This window comes from Miniopterus natalensis, chromosome 20 (assembly GCF_054644295.1).
Source record: "Miniopterus natalensis isolate mMinNat1 chromosome 20, mMinNat1.hap1, whole genome shotgun sequence".
Taxonomy (NCBI): Eukaryota; Metazoa; Chordata; class Mammalia; order Chiroptera; family Miniopteridae; genus Miniopterus; species Miniopterus natalensis.
In genome coordinates, this window is record NC_142100.1 from 27,738,484 (window position 1) to 27,752,464 (window position 13,981).

Genomic DNA, 13,981 nt, shown 5'->3' on the forward strand with positions numbered 1-13,981 from the left:
TAACAGCACACTTAAAAAAATATTTTACTTTACATCACTAAGATTTTTCTCCTATTTTACCTAAAAAAAGGTTTTATTGATTTCAGAGAGAAACATCAATGATGACAGTCACTGATTGGTTGCCTCCTGCATGCCCCCTGCTGGGGATCAAGCCTGCAACCCAGGCCTGTGCCCTGACCAGGAATTGAACCTTGACCTCCTGGTTCATAGGTCAGTGCTCAATCACTGAGCCATGCTGGCCAAGCTACAGCACGTTTTAAGAGGTAAAAGATGAAAATTTGATGTGTAACTGACACAGAAGTGAGCCAGCAAGGACTTTAAACCAGGCTCCAGGAGGCCCCACAGCCGCCAGGGTTGGGCTTCCTGCAAGCCCACTGTTCGGGGTGTCTGAGTTTGCTGCCTCACCTACTTGGTGGTTTTTCCTGTCCGGTTCCGAGCTGTATTTTGTTAAAAATGAGGTGCACAGGGCATGTCTTATATCTGGGGTTGAAGATGGAACGGGGGGAGAAGCTGGTGCTCAGCAAAGGCCCTGCCTGCCCACCTCAGCTCTGCAGGACAGGGCTCTAAGCTGGTACTGAGTCCCTGCCTGGGGCTGGAAACCCTGAGTGTGGTGCCTGCAGGGTCAAAGGTCCTGGAGCAACCCCTGGGGCTGAGCAGAACAGAACCCGCCTCCTCCTGACAAAATGGCTGCTTCCATTTCCTCCCCCTCCTCCCACGAAGGAAAGAACCTAAAATCTTGTGGGTGAAGAATTACTTTTCTAAAATCCAGGTGGTAACACAGGCTGTAAAGTCCCTGATCAACGGTGCGCCTCACCCTTCCCCAGGCCCCCCTCTGGGCACACGCAGGTTCTGAGGGCAGGTGGCTATGGCCCAGCTCCACCCAAGAAGTCCCAGCCCAGATGAGGTGACTGCACCTGATGGGAAACCCTGCAGCCCCTGCTCTCACCAGGAAGTCTCCACAGAGAAGCCCAAGTCCTGGAGACCCACTGTACAAAAGATGCCCAGGTTCCCAAGGGTGCAGGTCCTGGTTCCTGGAACTAGCCACACCCATGGGGCAAAGCTGTGGGGCGGCACTTCGAGGTAACTACTGAAGAGCATGGGCTGCAAACTCCTGTCACCCTGCCTTGGGTCTGGCCTTCAGCCACCCTCAGGTCTCAGCTCAAACAGAAGACCCCCAAGGGCAGCTGGGACAGAGGTGGGGCAGGGTTAGGGCCCTGCAGCAGCAACAGCAGAGGCCACACGTGTTTACACAGTGAGAAACGACCTGTCAGGACCCCTTGCTAGAGATGCTCTTGGGCCCATGCTGCCCTGACCAAGGCTGGGGCTGGGAACCAGGAGGTGGGCCACTTCCTGCTCTGGCTGGTTGGCTGGTTTGGGCCAAGTGACCCACTCCCCGAAAGCTCCCTGAGGGTCAGTTTCTCTTGTGCTGAGTCCTGGACATGGTCACGAGTTGGGAAGCTGGGGCAGAAAGAGGGGACAGGCCCGCCTTGCTAATGGCTCAGCTGGGAGTTCTTCTGCAGCAGCCACTCCAGGGTCTCCATGAGGTATGACATGCCGTAGTGCTGGGCAATGTTCCGGAAGATTCTGATCTGCTCCATGAAGACCTGTGGAATAACCAGTTGCCATGAGACCCAGTCCCAGAGATGTAGGGATGCAGGCTGAGGCTGGGAAGTGTAAGGAGAGAGCAGGTGTGGGTGAGGCCAAGGGGGCAGCAGCCCCAACCTTGGTGTGGATGGTGAGGGCGAAGTTGCCCGCACAGCTGCAGTACACGGACATGTTGGTCTCTTTTACACCCTGGCACTTCAGGCAGATCTGAAACGAGAAAAAGCCCGTCAGGAGTCCCCTGTCCCCCACAACCTGCACCTCAACTGTGGATAAAATAGAGACCTCAGAGTGGGCTTCATCCAAATGTCTAGCTGCTTCCCAGCACCCTTGCTGCAGGCACCAACCCACTCCAGGTAAAACCAGGCACTGCTGTTCCTGCCCAGACCCCATTCCTCCCTCAGGTCTTTGCTGAGAGGTCCCCTGCATCTAATGCTGAACATGCCCTCTGTGTCTCATACCCACACCCACACCGCATGCCCCCCCCTTGCATTTTTGACACTCATCCCATTTACACACTTTATCTTGCTTTTGTTTGCTGTCTATCTCCCTCTATTACAACGAAACATCCATAAAGCCAGCACTTGGCCACTGTAGGTGCCCAATAGATGCTATAAGACTGAATCACTTGGGCCTGTGGACCACCCAAGAGGTGGTCACCTTAAGGACCAGGTTATGACCTGAGACCTGCATACAGCCCTGGCTTCCCATGGTTGCAAACAGCTAATTGAGAAGCCCTGTGAGGTGGGTGGGCTGGGTGGAGGGAAGTCCCAGAGCCAGGCCCGCTGCTCACCAGGTCCTGCAGGGTAAAGGCCATCAGTTTCTTCTGCAAGGCTTCCACCAGAGCCATCTCGATTACTGACGAGTCATAGGCAGCTTGACAGTTGGAGCAAAGCCACTGGGGCAGCAAAGCCCCATCCTGGGCATAGGAGAGGGAGCAGGTCACTCTCTGCCCAGTCTTCCCTGGCAGCATCCCCACATCAGGCTGAGAAGACCCAATGTTGAGACTGGAGAGGTGTGTAACCACGTGCGGCAACTCCCTCCGCTCCAGGGCACGCTCACATCACCGACATCATCCTTACATGTTTATTGGGACAATATTCTAGCATGTGGTAGTTGAATGCCTTAAGAAAGGGATCTGTTTTTAAACCTTTCATGTCAAAGCTAGCAGATGTAACCCAAAAAGGGTGGGGATGTGTCACTCATGAGTGGACCAGGCCTACCTGAGAGAAGGAGGGGTCTTTGCACAGGTCCAGGTCCCGGCAGAAGTTACAGCTATGGCAGATGACCTCTGGGAGCACGTAGGAGCGGCAGGGATCTCGGAACTGAGCCTCCTCCGAGAACTCGCCGACGTCCACCAGGCGGAGCAGGTCCCGGTTCAGCTTGTTTACCTGGTTTGTGATGTTTGTGTCCAGAGACAGGACCTGCAGAACACAGCAAGGGTGAGGGACAGCTCCTGGGGCTTCCCTGCTGCTGTTTGGATTGTAAAACCCTATAGCCAGCACCATCATCTCATGCCTTCCTATCCTGTCAGAGGGCAGAGCTGCCTCCTCTACATTAGTGGTTCCCCAATGTGGCCACATGAGCGGAGGCCCGGGCCTGCCCCAGGTCTCATGGGCTTCCTCAGTGCCGGGGACTCAGGCACACACCAAAGTTTGCTCTGCCTGTCATCCTCACTGGCTCCTTTTTCCCAAATGACAGGCAGTTGTAAATCTACTGGAGATTTACAATCTCATGTGCAAAGTGACTGATGTCCACCTCTCATGGTGAGGGATTCCCATGCCACCCGAGGCCTGCAGAGCTGAGGGGGAATTGCCTAACCCTCCTGTCTGTAAGGAGAGGCCTCTCCCACCCCTAAAACTCTGCTGCCCTAGCACAATGCCAAGAGCCAGAACCAGACACGACGTAGGGGACACTGTTGGGAGCATTGATTAAGGTCCAATTTGAAGCCCACGCTAGCCAGCGACAGAAGCAGATTTTAGCAAGTAGGTGAGTTTGCAAATACTACATATAATGAGGATCAACAGCCTGTAGATTCCGAAAGAATCTACAAAAAGGCTACTAGAACTAAAGTTCAGCAAGGTTGCAAGATAGAAGGTCAATATAAAAAACACCACGGCCCAGCTGGGCATAGATCAGCAGCTGAACATCAACCTAGGATCTAGGAGATAGCAGTTCGATTCCTGGTCAGGACGTATGCCCGGGTTGTGGGCGCGATCCCCAGTTGGGGGCCTGCAGGAGGTAGCCGATCAATGACTCTTTGATCATTGATGTTTCTCTCTCTCTCTCTTCCCCTTTCTCTCTTTGAAATCAATAAAGACATATTTTTTAAAAAAACACCATGTATTTTTACATATTTGCAGTGGACAACTGGAAACTGAAGTTCAAAAAAATCAGTGCCATTACAGCAGCACCAAAAACATGAAAACAGTGCAAATATGTGCAATGTTTATAAGCTGAAAACCCTAAACACTGATGAAAGAAAAGGACCAGGACCCTCAATAGTAAGGTGTAAATTCTCTGTGTACAAACCTACAGATTCAGAACAACCGCAACCAACATTCCAGAAGGACTTTTTTTTTGTAGAAACTGATATACTGATTTGATAATGTATATGGAAAGGCAAAGGAACTAGAACAGCCAAAGCAATTCTGAAAAAGAACGCAGCTGGAGCAGCCACACCACCTGGTTTCAGGACTTGTCGATAAAGTTACAGAAATTAAGACAGACAAACGTTCAGATCAAAAAAGATCCAGAAACAGACCCACACAGCCAGTTACATTTTAAAAAAGGTGCAAAGATGATTCAATGGAGAAAGGATACTCTTTTCATCAAAGGTGCACAGACAGCAAACAAGCACATGAAAAAGTGCATCATCAGTATCAGGGGAATGCAAGTGAAAACACGCGATACTACCACACAGCTGTGGGAACAGCTAAACCCTTGAAAATGAATGAGCCCAAGTCCTGGAAGGGGTGGAGCAGCTGGACTCGTGACACCACCAACGAGAATGCAAAATAGAGCAGCCCCTTCAGAACATGCACGGATGATACATCCCAGTGATCCCTCCCTAGGTTTTTGCCCACCAGAAATGAAACACGTTCTCACAAAAACCTGTATGAATGTTTATAGCAACGTTATCAATAATCACCCAAGTGTGCAAACAACCTGAATGCCTGTTAGTGAGTGAACAACAAACTGTTTCCTGCGGAGGGGAGCACCGCCCGGCTGGGAAGGAACAGAGCGCTCAAACACACCACATGGAGAACCACAGCAGGCTCTGCTAAGTGACAGAAGCTGGGTCCACAATTCCACTCATGACATTCTGGAAGCAGCCACCATGCAGGGACAGAGGTGAGAGGAGGGGTGAGCCCCACAGGGCAGCACGAGGACTTCTCAGGGGTGACTGCTCTGTACCTTGCTGTTGGTGGCACAGCTCTATCGCTCTAAAAATCCAACAACTGCACTCAGAGAGTGACGGCGTGTAAATTTTAAAAAGCAGACAAACAGGGACAGATGGATCAGCATGAGCCAGGGATGGGGAACTGCAGGGGTGATGGAATGACCCATATCCCCACTGTGTGCCTGTGCCAAACCTCACAGTGAGTTTTACTGTATGTAAGTTATACCTTAATAAAAGTAAAATTTAAAAATTCTAAAGTCTACCGAGTAATTGAAATGGTCCACTAAACCATTTCTCCATGACAATCAGAAGTCACTTGATCCTAGAGTGTCCGTCACTGTGAAATGCAGTGTGCCGGGAGGTGACTTAATGGACAGTAAGGCGCCTGCTTGTCCTTGTCTGGTAACATTATCCCAGGTTTGATTCAGTCTCCTTTCCCTGAAAGGAATTTGGCATCCAAGCAAGCTCTCTTCTGAGGCTCCACAGAAGCCTGGATGTTTTGGGAGCTCTATCTGGTCCCTGGTTCATCTGGCCCACTTACCCCACATGATTCTGAACACATGTTGTTTCACCCCACCCCAGGGTCTTTGCATCCCCTCTGCCCAGACATCATTCTTTCTTGGGATCCACACACAGCTGTACCCTCCTGGTCACTGTGGTCTCAGCCCCAGGACCCGTCACCTGCCCTACCTCTCCAAGCCCAGCTCACAACACCTGTGCTCCCTGAACTCACCTGTACCTCACTGATTTGCCATCTGCCTCACTGGAGCACAGGCTCCAAGAGCTCCAAAGAGCTCACACAGTGGCTGCACAGAATGGTGCACAGTGAGTGTGAAATAACTGAGTGGCCCCTCATCTTGCACACACGTTAGTGTCCTCACCTTGCACACATACTTGATGAACTCCAGGGCAGGGTTGTTAAGCAGCAAGTGAGAACCGGGCAGGACAGGAAACATTTCTGAGAGCTCAGCCGAGTTCCGAGAACCCGTGATTTTCTTCTGAATCTTCTGAGTTATGGTGAAGAAATTTTGAGTGAGTTCATTTGCCACATAATCTTGAGAGAAGGTGATCATTCCTGGGAAGAGAGGAGACATGGTGCTGCTCCCATTTCCCACAGTGAAGAGCATGCCGAGGAAAGGACTCAGGGACCCCGCCCTGGAGGTGGGGATTCTGAGGAGCACAGGGGCGTCAGGTCACAGGTGCAGTGGTGGCCTTGTGCAGCAAAGGTGCACTCACCGGGAAGGGCTCCGGCAGTCCCCTGAGCCTCCTGCGACTGCTGGCTGGCTGTCCTCCTCCTCACGGGAGTGCTGCCCGGGGCGCTGCGCCTCAGCTCCTCCTTCATGCTGTGGTACACGGCCACGATGTACGCTGCAGAGGAGAGGCAGAGGCCTTGAGAGCTGGCGACGCCCAGAACACCCAGAGTCCAGGGAGACCCTGTGGCTGGTCAGATCGCCGGCCAGCCTGTGCTGAAACGTCGTTACTGGTGATGATTCTATTTGATGCATTTAGATGAGCCAGAGTCCATTACAGAAATGGGAATAAGTGAGGCATGCTGATGCCCAAGCTCATGCTAGAGAGCACTGTCTACGTAACGCAACTCCCATCAATCTTCACACTGGACAGTGACAAAAGCAAAGGTTCAACTCCAGGGTCAGCATGCCAGACCCACGTTTCAAAAGAACTTGAGAAAGTGAGACTCGGACAAGTAGAAAAAATGTAATAATCACAAATGAAACCACTTCTGTAGCTATGTGACTATGCCTGAGTGCTGAGCTTGACAGAGCTCGCCATTCACTATTCTGCTCTATGACTGGCTCTGAACTACGACCAGCGCGTCATTTATGTGCTTCATTTGCACATTAACCTGGATAACCTGGTTTGTAAACACTAAAGCTTTAGACCATTTAGATCCTCCTCACCAGGCTCAGCAAGAGGGCAAGGGTCTCCTCTCAGGAACCCGGACACTGGGCACGTGCCCAGCAGCCCTGATCTCCCAACTGTTTACCTTCTTATGAGGCAAATGGACCAGGACCATGCTGTTCCATGGACCGTGCAGATGTGACAGCTGGTGTGGGGGCTCACCTGAGACAATCATGAGGAAGTAGCTCTGGCAGGAGGCTGCCTGTGGCAGGAACTGCACGATGTTCCAGTTGTTTTCCAGCAAGTCCTCCACGTCCGGGTCCTGCACACCGTCTTCCTCCTCGCCCTCGGCCTCAGGCTCCTCCTCCTCCACTCCGCCCTCTTTCTGGGAGTCCTGCAGTAACAGGCCCAGCCATATTTGCCCATAGAGTGGGAAGCGCACCCCAGTTGAGTGTGTTGAACTTGGTCTACCTGATTCTACCTTGTCTAGCAGCTTGCCGGAACCTGTCTAGATTCCCGTAGATGCTCTAGTGGTGTGGTAAAGTCGTCTGTGTGAGTATCTGGTGCTCACCAACACTCAGCCCACGGAGATGGTAGTTCTCACTCCACCCTTCTTGAGGATTCACTCCCCAGATGCCCCTGCTACCACCTGACCTGTGCTTCCACTTTGTGCATGTTGAGCAAACATCAGGTGTGGAAAAATACCAACAGAGCATGGCACCCTCACCCCACATTTGCTCTTGTCCCGTCCACTCCATAATAAACACCTGGGTTCACATGCCCAGGCACAGCCCACACACATAGCCCATGCCCGTGTGTCACCCCACATCCATCCCAATGGCCTGTCCCCTCCACTTCATTCCCACCGAGTCCTTCGCCCTGACTCTGTCCTGCTCTACACTCTCGCCTGGGATGACATTAACTGCGCTCCTACAGTATTGTCCACCTGGGGCCCAAGTGACACGCCCCACTCAGAGAGTCCCATCATTAAAAGCCCAGTCTCCATCCCGGCCTTGGGCACACGTGGCCTTCCCCCACCACTCTCAGCCACACCTGTGACCACTGCCCCACCCCGCCCTGGGACTCACAGCTGTCTCACACCAGTCACTGAGCCTTGCTCCCTTCAAACTCTGTTTTCCTGTCACGTCCTCAGAGCCCTCTGGGATCGCCTCGTCTCAACTGGCCCCTGCCCCTGGCTGTGGATTCTGAGCCCTCACCACTGCTGACTCTGATCCTGCACCTACTTGTCTGCTTGCTCTTGACTTCTCCCTCATGTGTGACAGCAGGGACTTCGTGTTTGCTGCTGCATGACCAAGACCTGGAGCTGCTCCTGCACCCAGCCAGTGACCATAATGTGTGCCCAACAGACAGATGCGGACCCCAAAGTCATTTCAGTCTCCAGGACTGGTAACCTCACCTGTCCACAGTGGATACCAGATGGAACATTTCCTTTGATGCCACCATAGTTAGAGGGATCCATCCAGAGAAGAAATTCCCAGCATCGAGAGAAAGAAATTGTCAAGGAATGGAAGATCTCTTTAGAATGGATGCTAAAAAGAAGCAAAACAGAGACTGTTTAAATGAAATCAACAGCTTTCCCTCTTTCCTCCACTTTCCTTCTTACCCTCCACTGATTAAAAACCCTCAAACTTCCTATGGAAAATGACAAACAGTAAGGAGACTTTTGCATCTGGGCAGGAGTAACAGGGAGGGCATGGAGGGCAGGAGAGGCGAGAGCTATAGAAAAGCTGAGTCCTCCCAGGCTGGTCCCCGAGCTCTCCCCGGAGCCCAATCCCACACGCCTGCTCCACTGCCACTGGAGAGCCTCGTAGCTCACAGGGCACCAGGCTGTGCTCATTGGAGTCTTCAAGGGTGGGGAATAGTGAGCTCTGGGCTAAACATTGCTCTGGTCCTGCCTATAAATCTCAAAAATGCCCCAAAGGATCAAACTGTTTCCAAGCAACAGAACATAAAGCTCCAGAAGTTACAGAAAAGCAACATACAAGGCAAGACCCACAGTGTCTGGCCCCAGTGGAACGCCACCAGTTTGCAAGTAGCAGAGAAGCAGCAGAGTGAGGAGACCAAGATATCAACTGCAACAAGTCAGAGCTGACCCAGATGTTAGAATGACCAGGGAAGGATGCGAAAGCTTTTACTCCATGTGTTCAAAAAGCTAAAGGGAGGACTGAACATGCTAGGGAGACTCCGGAAACTGAAGACCCAAACCAAACTTCTGGGAAGACAGCACCATGTCTGAACTGGATTAAGGGCAGATTAAGCACTGTTTAAGATTGGTGAATTTAAAGACAACAGAGAGAAACACAGAGAAGGAAAAAAGAATTAAAAAAAGATCTACCTACAATATCTTTCAGAAACGAAGGTGAAATAAAGGCTTTCTCAGATATTTAAGGGCATGAGAAGGATGTGGCTGCTTCAAACCCAGCTACAGCATGTTACAGGAGCTCTGTGAGCAGGAAGCACAGGACAGCAGTGGAGCAGACTGAGGAGGAGGAGGTGCTGACACCTGGTGGTGATGTACTCCACGTAGGCAAGGGCGTCCTCGATCTGCCGCTTCTTCGTGCACAGGACTATGCGGTTGAAGTTGGCATAGACGACCGACGACCCCAGACGCTTGAACTCAGCGATGAGCCTGAGGAACAAGTGCAGAATCAACAGTCAGGATGCTACAGAGAATCCCAGAAGACACTATGAGGAAAAAGTGGATGATCTGAAGCAGAAAAGCCATCTAAATATATTTAGAACCCAGAAGCAACAAAGCATGAAGATTTCTGTGTGGAAAACCCACCAAAAACAAAGCCAAACAGAATCAAAGACAGGAAAAAACGGGCAACTCACAACACAGAAAATGGTTAATTATTACATAGAAAGAACTCATTCTTGCTGTCGTAAAATCTATCAGACCTGCAACAGGGCTGTTTCCTGGAGATCATCGTAGGGGTCCATTCGTATGACCTCAGGCACAAGGCCGTTTCTTGGTTATTCCTAACAACCTAAGTTCTGGGAACAGCCTACTGTTTGCTAATATGGATGGTACACCCGCACGCAGACCTCAAGATCAACCTTTAACCACGACAAGCAGGTGCAGAACAAACACAGCATATAGCCGCTTGTGCAAAAACGCAGCAGAAAGACTATGCATCGTGTGAATCTGCAACAGGCCATTTAGATCCCAAACGTGCTGGGTCTGCGGACAGGGGGGTCAGTGGACTCACTGCAGGAAGAGCTTCTTCATCATGTTGTGTAGTGTGCGGTGCAGTGCGGGGTCGTGGAGCAGCGAGGACGGGGAGCGCAGCCAGCGATAGAAGTGCATCACCTGGTTGTCCGCATAGACATTGCGGTACTGTGTGATCTCCCTCACCCAGCTCACCACCATGCTCTTCAGGATCCTGGAAGGGGTGAGAGCATGCGTGTCCCCCATGGTCACCCTGTCCAAACCCCTTTGCTCAGCTCTCTGCAGCTACCTGCACCCCTCGGATGAGGCCAGGCCCCACCACCTCCCTGTACACTTCTCAACCCTCCCCCACCCTCACAGCGACGACACAGACCAGAATCGGCGGGTGTTTGTGAGGAGCCTCACCCTGCCAGGAGAACCAGAACGGACAACGGAGACCACCAGGGCCTCCTCTCTGGCACGGCAGTCCCACCCTCACCATACACCTCACCACGACCACCCCTGCTACACCACTTGGATGACTCCGCACACAGCACCAAGAAGCCGTTTCCTCACAGGAATTTTTCTGCTGCCTGTGGTCCAACCCCACCTTTCAGGACTAAAATGTCCACTTCTCTTCACAATAGCCCCTGGACCCAACTGCACCACACACATTTGCTTCTGAGCCTTTCTGCCACCCTCCTTGCCTTTCCCCAAGTCCTATCCCCCTCCTGTGAGAAGGCACCAGGACTGGTGGCTGAAGAACTCGGTTCTGGAATCACAGCACTTGCCCTTGGATGCCAACCCTGTCACTCAGCCGCAGTGTGACCACAAGCATGCTGTTGCCCCCGTGCCTCAGTTTCCTCATCTCTAGCGTGAGCGATGTAGTGCTGTGAAGAGCATGCATGCTCCCTGTCACAGCAATTCTCCTGACACCCAAATCCTGTAACTCACACCACATTCTGCCTGGCTGAACCCACGTTTGTGTCCTGCAGTGCATCCCACAGCAGACATTTGATAAACAACTACAACCGAGTTAATAGGAGGTTTCCTGAGGGTATGCCTCTGGCCACAGAAAGGAGCCCAGAACACAGCTCGAGGAACCATCGCTTGTACCCAAGGTGGCTTCTGACTCTACTGAGCGGGTAGGGGAGCCCCAGTGGTACTGTCTTAGCTCTTAGTTTCCCAAATCAAGGGTGAAGGATGAAAGGACTTCTACTGTCCCTTCCGGACCCCAACTCAGTGACTCTGCCTTGAGAGGAGAGGGTGTAAGAACAAAAGGTCAGATATTCTGGGGATGCAGGCCCGGGCACCTGAAGGTGCTGGAGCAGAGGGCTGTCTCATCGTAGCTAGCCGGGGTGCTGGCAGCCTGGTTGCCGGTGATCATGTCCTCCAGGGAAGCCTGTTGGATCACGTCGAAGCTGATGCCCATGCTGTCAGCCCCCTCCATGTCGTTGACGTGGTGAGATTGCAGGATGGTGTTGACGGCCAGGTTCTGAATGTCCAGCTCCACGCACACTGCACACAAAGATACACACCTGTGCACTGGCCAGCCCCTGGGTTTAGAGCCCAACCCCAGCAAGCACTACCTCAAACATTACTGCTTCCTGGGGCCACCAGGGTAGCTGATGAGTACCCAACTTGGGCTGACTACAGAGCCTGCCCTGCACTCATTCCCCACCAGTGTTGCCGAGCTCTGATGGTTGGCACTGGGTGTTCTCGCCATGAAGGAATGGCAACAAAGGGCAGAAACAGCAGCTGAGATCCCCATGGGCCTCACCCACCAACCTGTGGAGTAACAGCCTGAACTGTTGATCTCCACGGTGGCTTGGTCCTCGAATTCCATGATGAGGCGGTTGTCATCGGCCTCCTTCCCACCCAGGTCTGGGCGCCATGTAGGGGACAGCCAGAGCAGATGGTTGTGGCGCTGGAGGTGGCGCGCAAAGAAGAGGTCGGAGCCAAAGGTGGAGATGTCCTCAGGCAGATTCCCGATGGGGATGTGGAAGTACCTGCACAGGGTCAGGGTCACAGTCATAGGCTGAGTCCCAGGTTGGTTCCAGGAGTGGGTGGAAACCGGGAACACCGACCTGCTGTCAGAAACCACTGGCCAGCAACAACCAAGGTGGGTAGAGCCACAGAAAAGCCAAGAAACAGCCCTGTGCTTTGCTCACCTGCTCATCTCAAAGGCCTGAGACAGACAGGTGTCTAGGTTGAGGTAGTGGCGGATCATGCGCCGGGCTCCATGACGCTGCCAGTCCAGGACTCCGTAGCTAATCTTGTCAGCCACGCGGATAGGTACCAGTGGGAATTCCTCCAGGACAGGAATCTCACCGGCCAGCCTCTTCAGCTCCCAGTTGGACTGCACAGCGATGAGGGTGGGCCCACGGCGCTCCTCCTGGGCACAGGGAAGAAAGCAGCTAGGAGGACCTGGCCTGGGGGAGGGGCTCCCACGGCAGCGCCCCAACCTCACTCACCTTGTAGGCCAGGAGGAAGCGCTGGATGGCTCTGCAGATGGTCTTTGAGTCAGTCTCAGCCCGAACTTCAAATGTGTGTTTGGGGGGAGGCAGGAGCTCAGGGCCCACTTTCTCCAGCAGGAGGCTGTGCTCAGCTGAGTAGAGGGCACTAAGGCTGGGCATCTGGTTGCTTCGCACCTGAACAAGGCCCACATCAGCCCCACTGTGCCCCCCCAAAGGAGGCATGGCTGACAGCCCCGCCTGTCATTTCACTTCTAATTCAATCGCCATAGGCACTCGTGGGCAAAGACTTCTGAAAACAAGGCTAGGGACTGGGATTTCCCTGCCCAGTGGTCTGTCCCTCCCACACCCCCACATCAGGAACTCACAGTATCCAACACAAACACAGACGCCCTGCGCTGTGAGGGCACGAAGATGCCAAAGAGTGCCTTGTGGCCTTGTGTGCGATGATACAGGTAGATGTGGCGGATGCTACCTACAGGAGGACACACAAGTCACCTGAGATTTGAGAGAGACAGGGCAAAGTACAGCAGCTGGCACACGCCTTACCTGGTTCCAGGTAGCTGAACTGGGCTAGAGAACGCATCTCTAGTTGCTCAAGAGTGAAGGTTTCTGCTTCCCAGCCTGACAGGTGCCTCCCCAGCTGTTTATTTACCACACACACACAGCCCAGGTGCACCACGGCCCGGAACAGTAACGGCACCTGAAAGGGGTCAGGGTGGGTGAGGGATGACTGGGGGCCGCAGTTGGGGCACACCCTTAGCTCCAGGCTGTCTTTGGCAGACATGCTGCTGAAATTCTGTCCCTGGGGTGGAGTCCACAGTGGCTGCTGCTAGCCCATCCATGCCTTATGTGGGGTTTCTTTATTCCACCCAGCTAGATCCTTGCTCAGTTCAGCTGGGAAGGGAGTTACCTGAGTCTCGTACACGCCCTCGATGTCTGGGGCTGACAGCTCAGTATTGATCTCATTGATATGTTCTTGGTACATGTCCTCTGGCACCGAGTACTCATAGAGATTGTAGACCGTGTTGGAGCGAGGAAGGATTCGATTTACCTGGCAACAACAGTGATGACCTCATCATGCGGCTAGCTAGGTGGTGATGTTTGTTACACACACACACATGCGTTGTTTAAACAGTCCTAGCATTCTCCCACGAAGTTCCACCGTCACATCCAAGAAAACTCCAGGAGCTCTAGGCCACCTGCTGTGCTTCACCCTCCCTGTCTCTCTCCATGTCCACATTCTGCTGAGTACCCGGGTCAGAGTTCCACCTTCTTCAGAGAGCCTCCTCTCCAGCTCCCAGCATGAAAGTCTCATCTCAACTACATGTTAGCTCATCCTGTGATTCCTAGCACCCGACCGAAAAATGCACAAGGGTAGCCTCTGTGACCACGCTCTGGGTGGGGCTAGCTAGAAGCTCGGAAACACCAGGTGAGAACCAACAAGGACCCAAATGAGAAGGAGGCAGA

The 13,981-nt window shown here is 52.8% G+C and overlaps 1 protein-coding gene across 1 annotated transcript in view; it reads right to left on the reverse strand.

Annotated features, from left to right (window-relative positions):
• Positions 1–43: 43 nt before the first annotated feature.
• The window catches only part of POLE (DNA polymerase epsilon, catalytic subunit), a 36,313-nt gene continuing 22,375 nt past the window's right edge, over positions 44–13,981 (reverse strand). The window contains exons 33-49 of the mRNA XM_087828472.1: positions 13,425–13,565; positions 13,061–13,214; positions 12,880–12,986; positions 12,512–12,688; positions 12,209–12,432; positions 11,826–12,046; positions 11,351–11,555; positions 10,099–10,272; positions 9,390–9,515; positions 8,283–8,415; positions 7,088–7,259; positions 6,242–6,373; positions 5,887–6,080; positions 2,826–3,026; positions 2,396–2,521; positions 1,723–1,812; positions 44–1,604 (exon numbers count right to left, since the gene is read on the reverse strand). Coding sequence (XP_087684598.1) covers positions 1,491–1,604; positions 1,723–1,812; positions 2,396–2,521; positions 2,826–3,026; positions 5,887–6,080; positions 6,242–6,373; positions 7,088–7,259; positions 8,283–8,415; positions 9,390–9,515; positions 10,099–10,272; positions 11,351–11,555; positions 11,826–12,046; positions 12,209–12,432; positions 12,512–12,688; positions 12,880–12,986; positions 13,061–13,214; positions 13,425–13,565 — 2,691 coding nt within the window. The 3' untranslated portion in view covers positions 44–1,490. The remainder of the gene's footprint in view (positions 1,605–1,722; positions 1,813–2,395; positions 2,522–2,825; positions 3,027–5,886; positions 6,081–6,241; positions 6,374–7,087; positions 7,260–8,282; positions 8,416–9,389; positions 9,516–10,098; positions 10,273–11,350; positions 11,556–11,825; positions 12,047–12,208; positions 12,433–12,511; positions 12,689–12,879; positions 12,987–13,060; positions 13,215–13,424; positions 13,566–13,981) is intronic.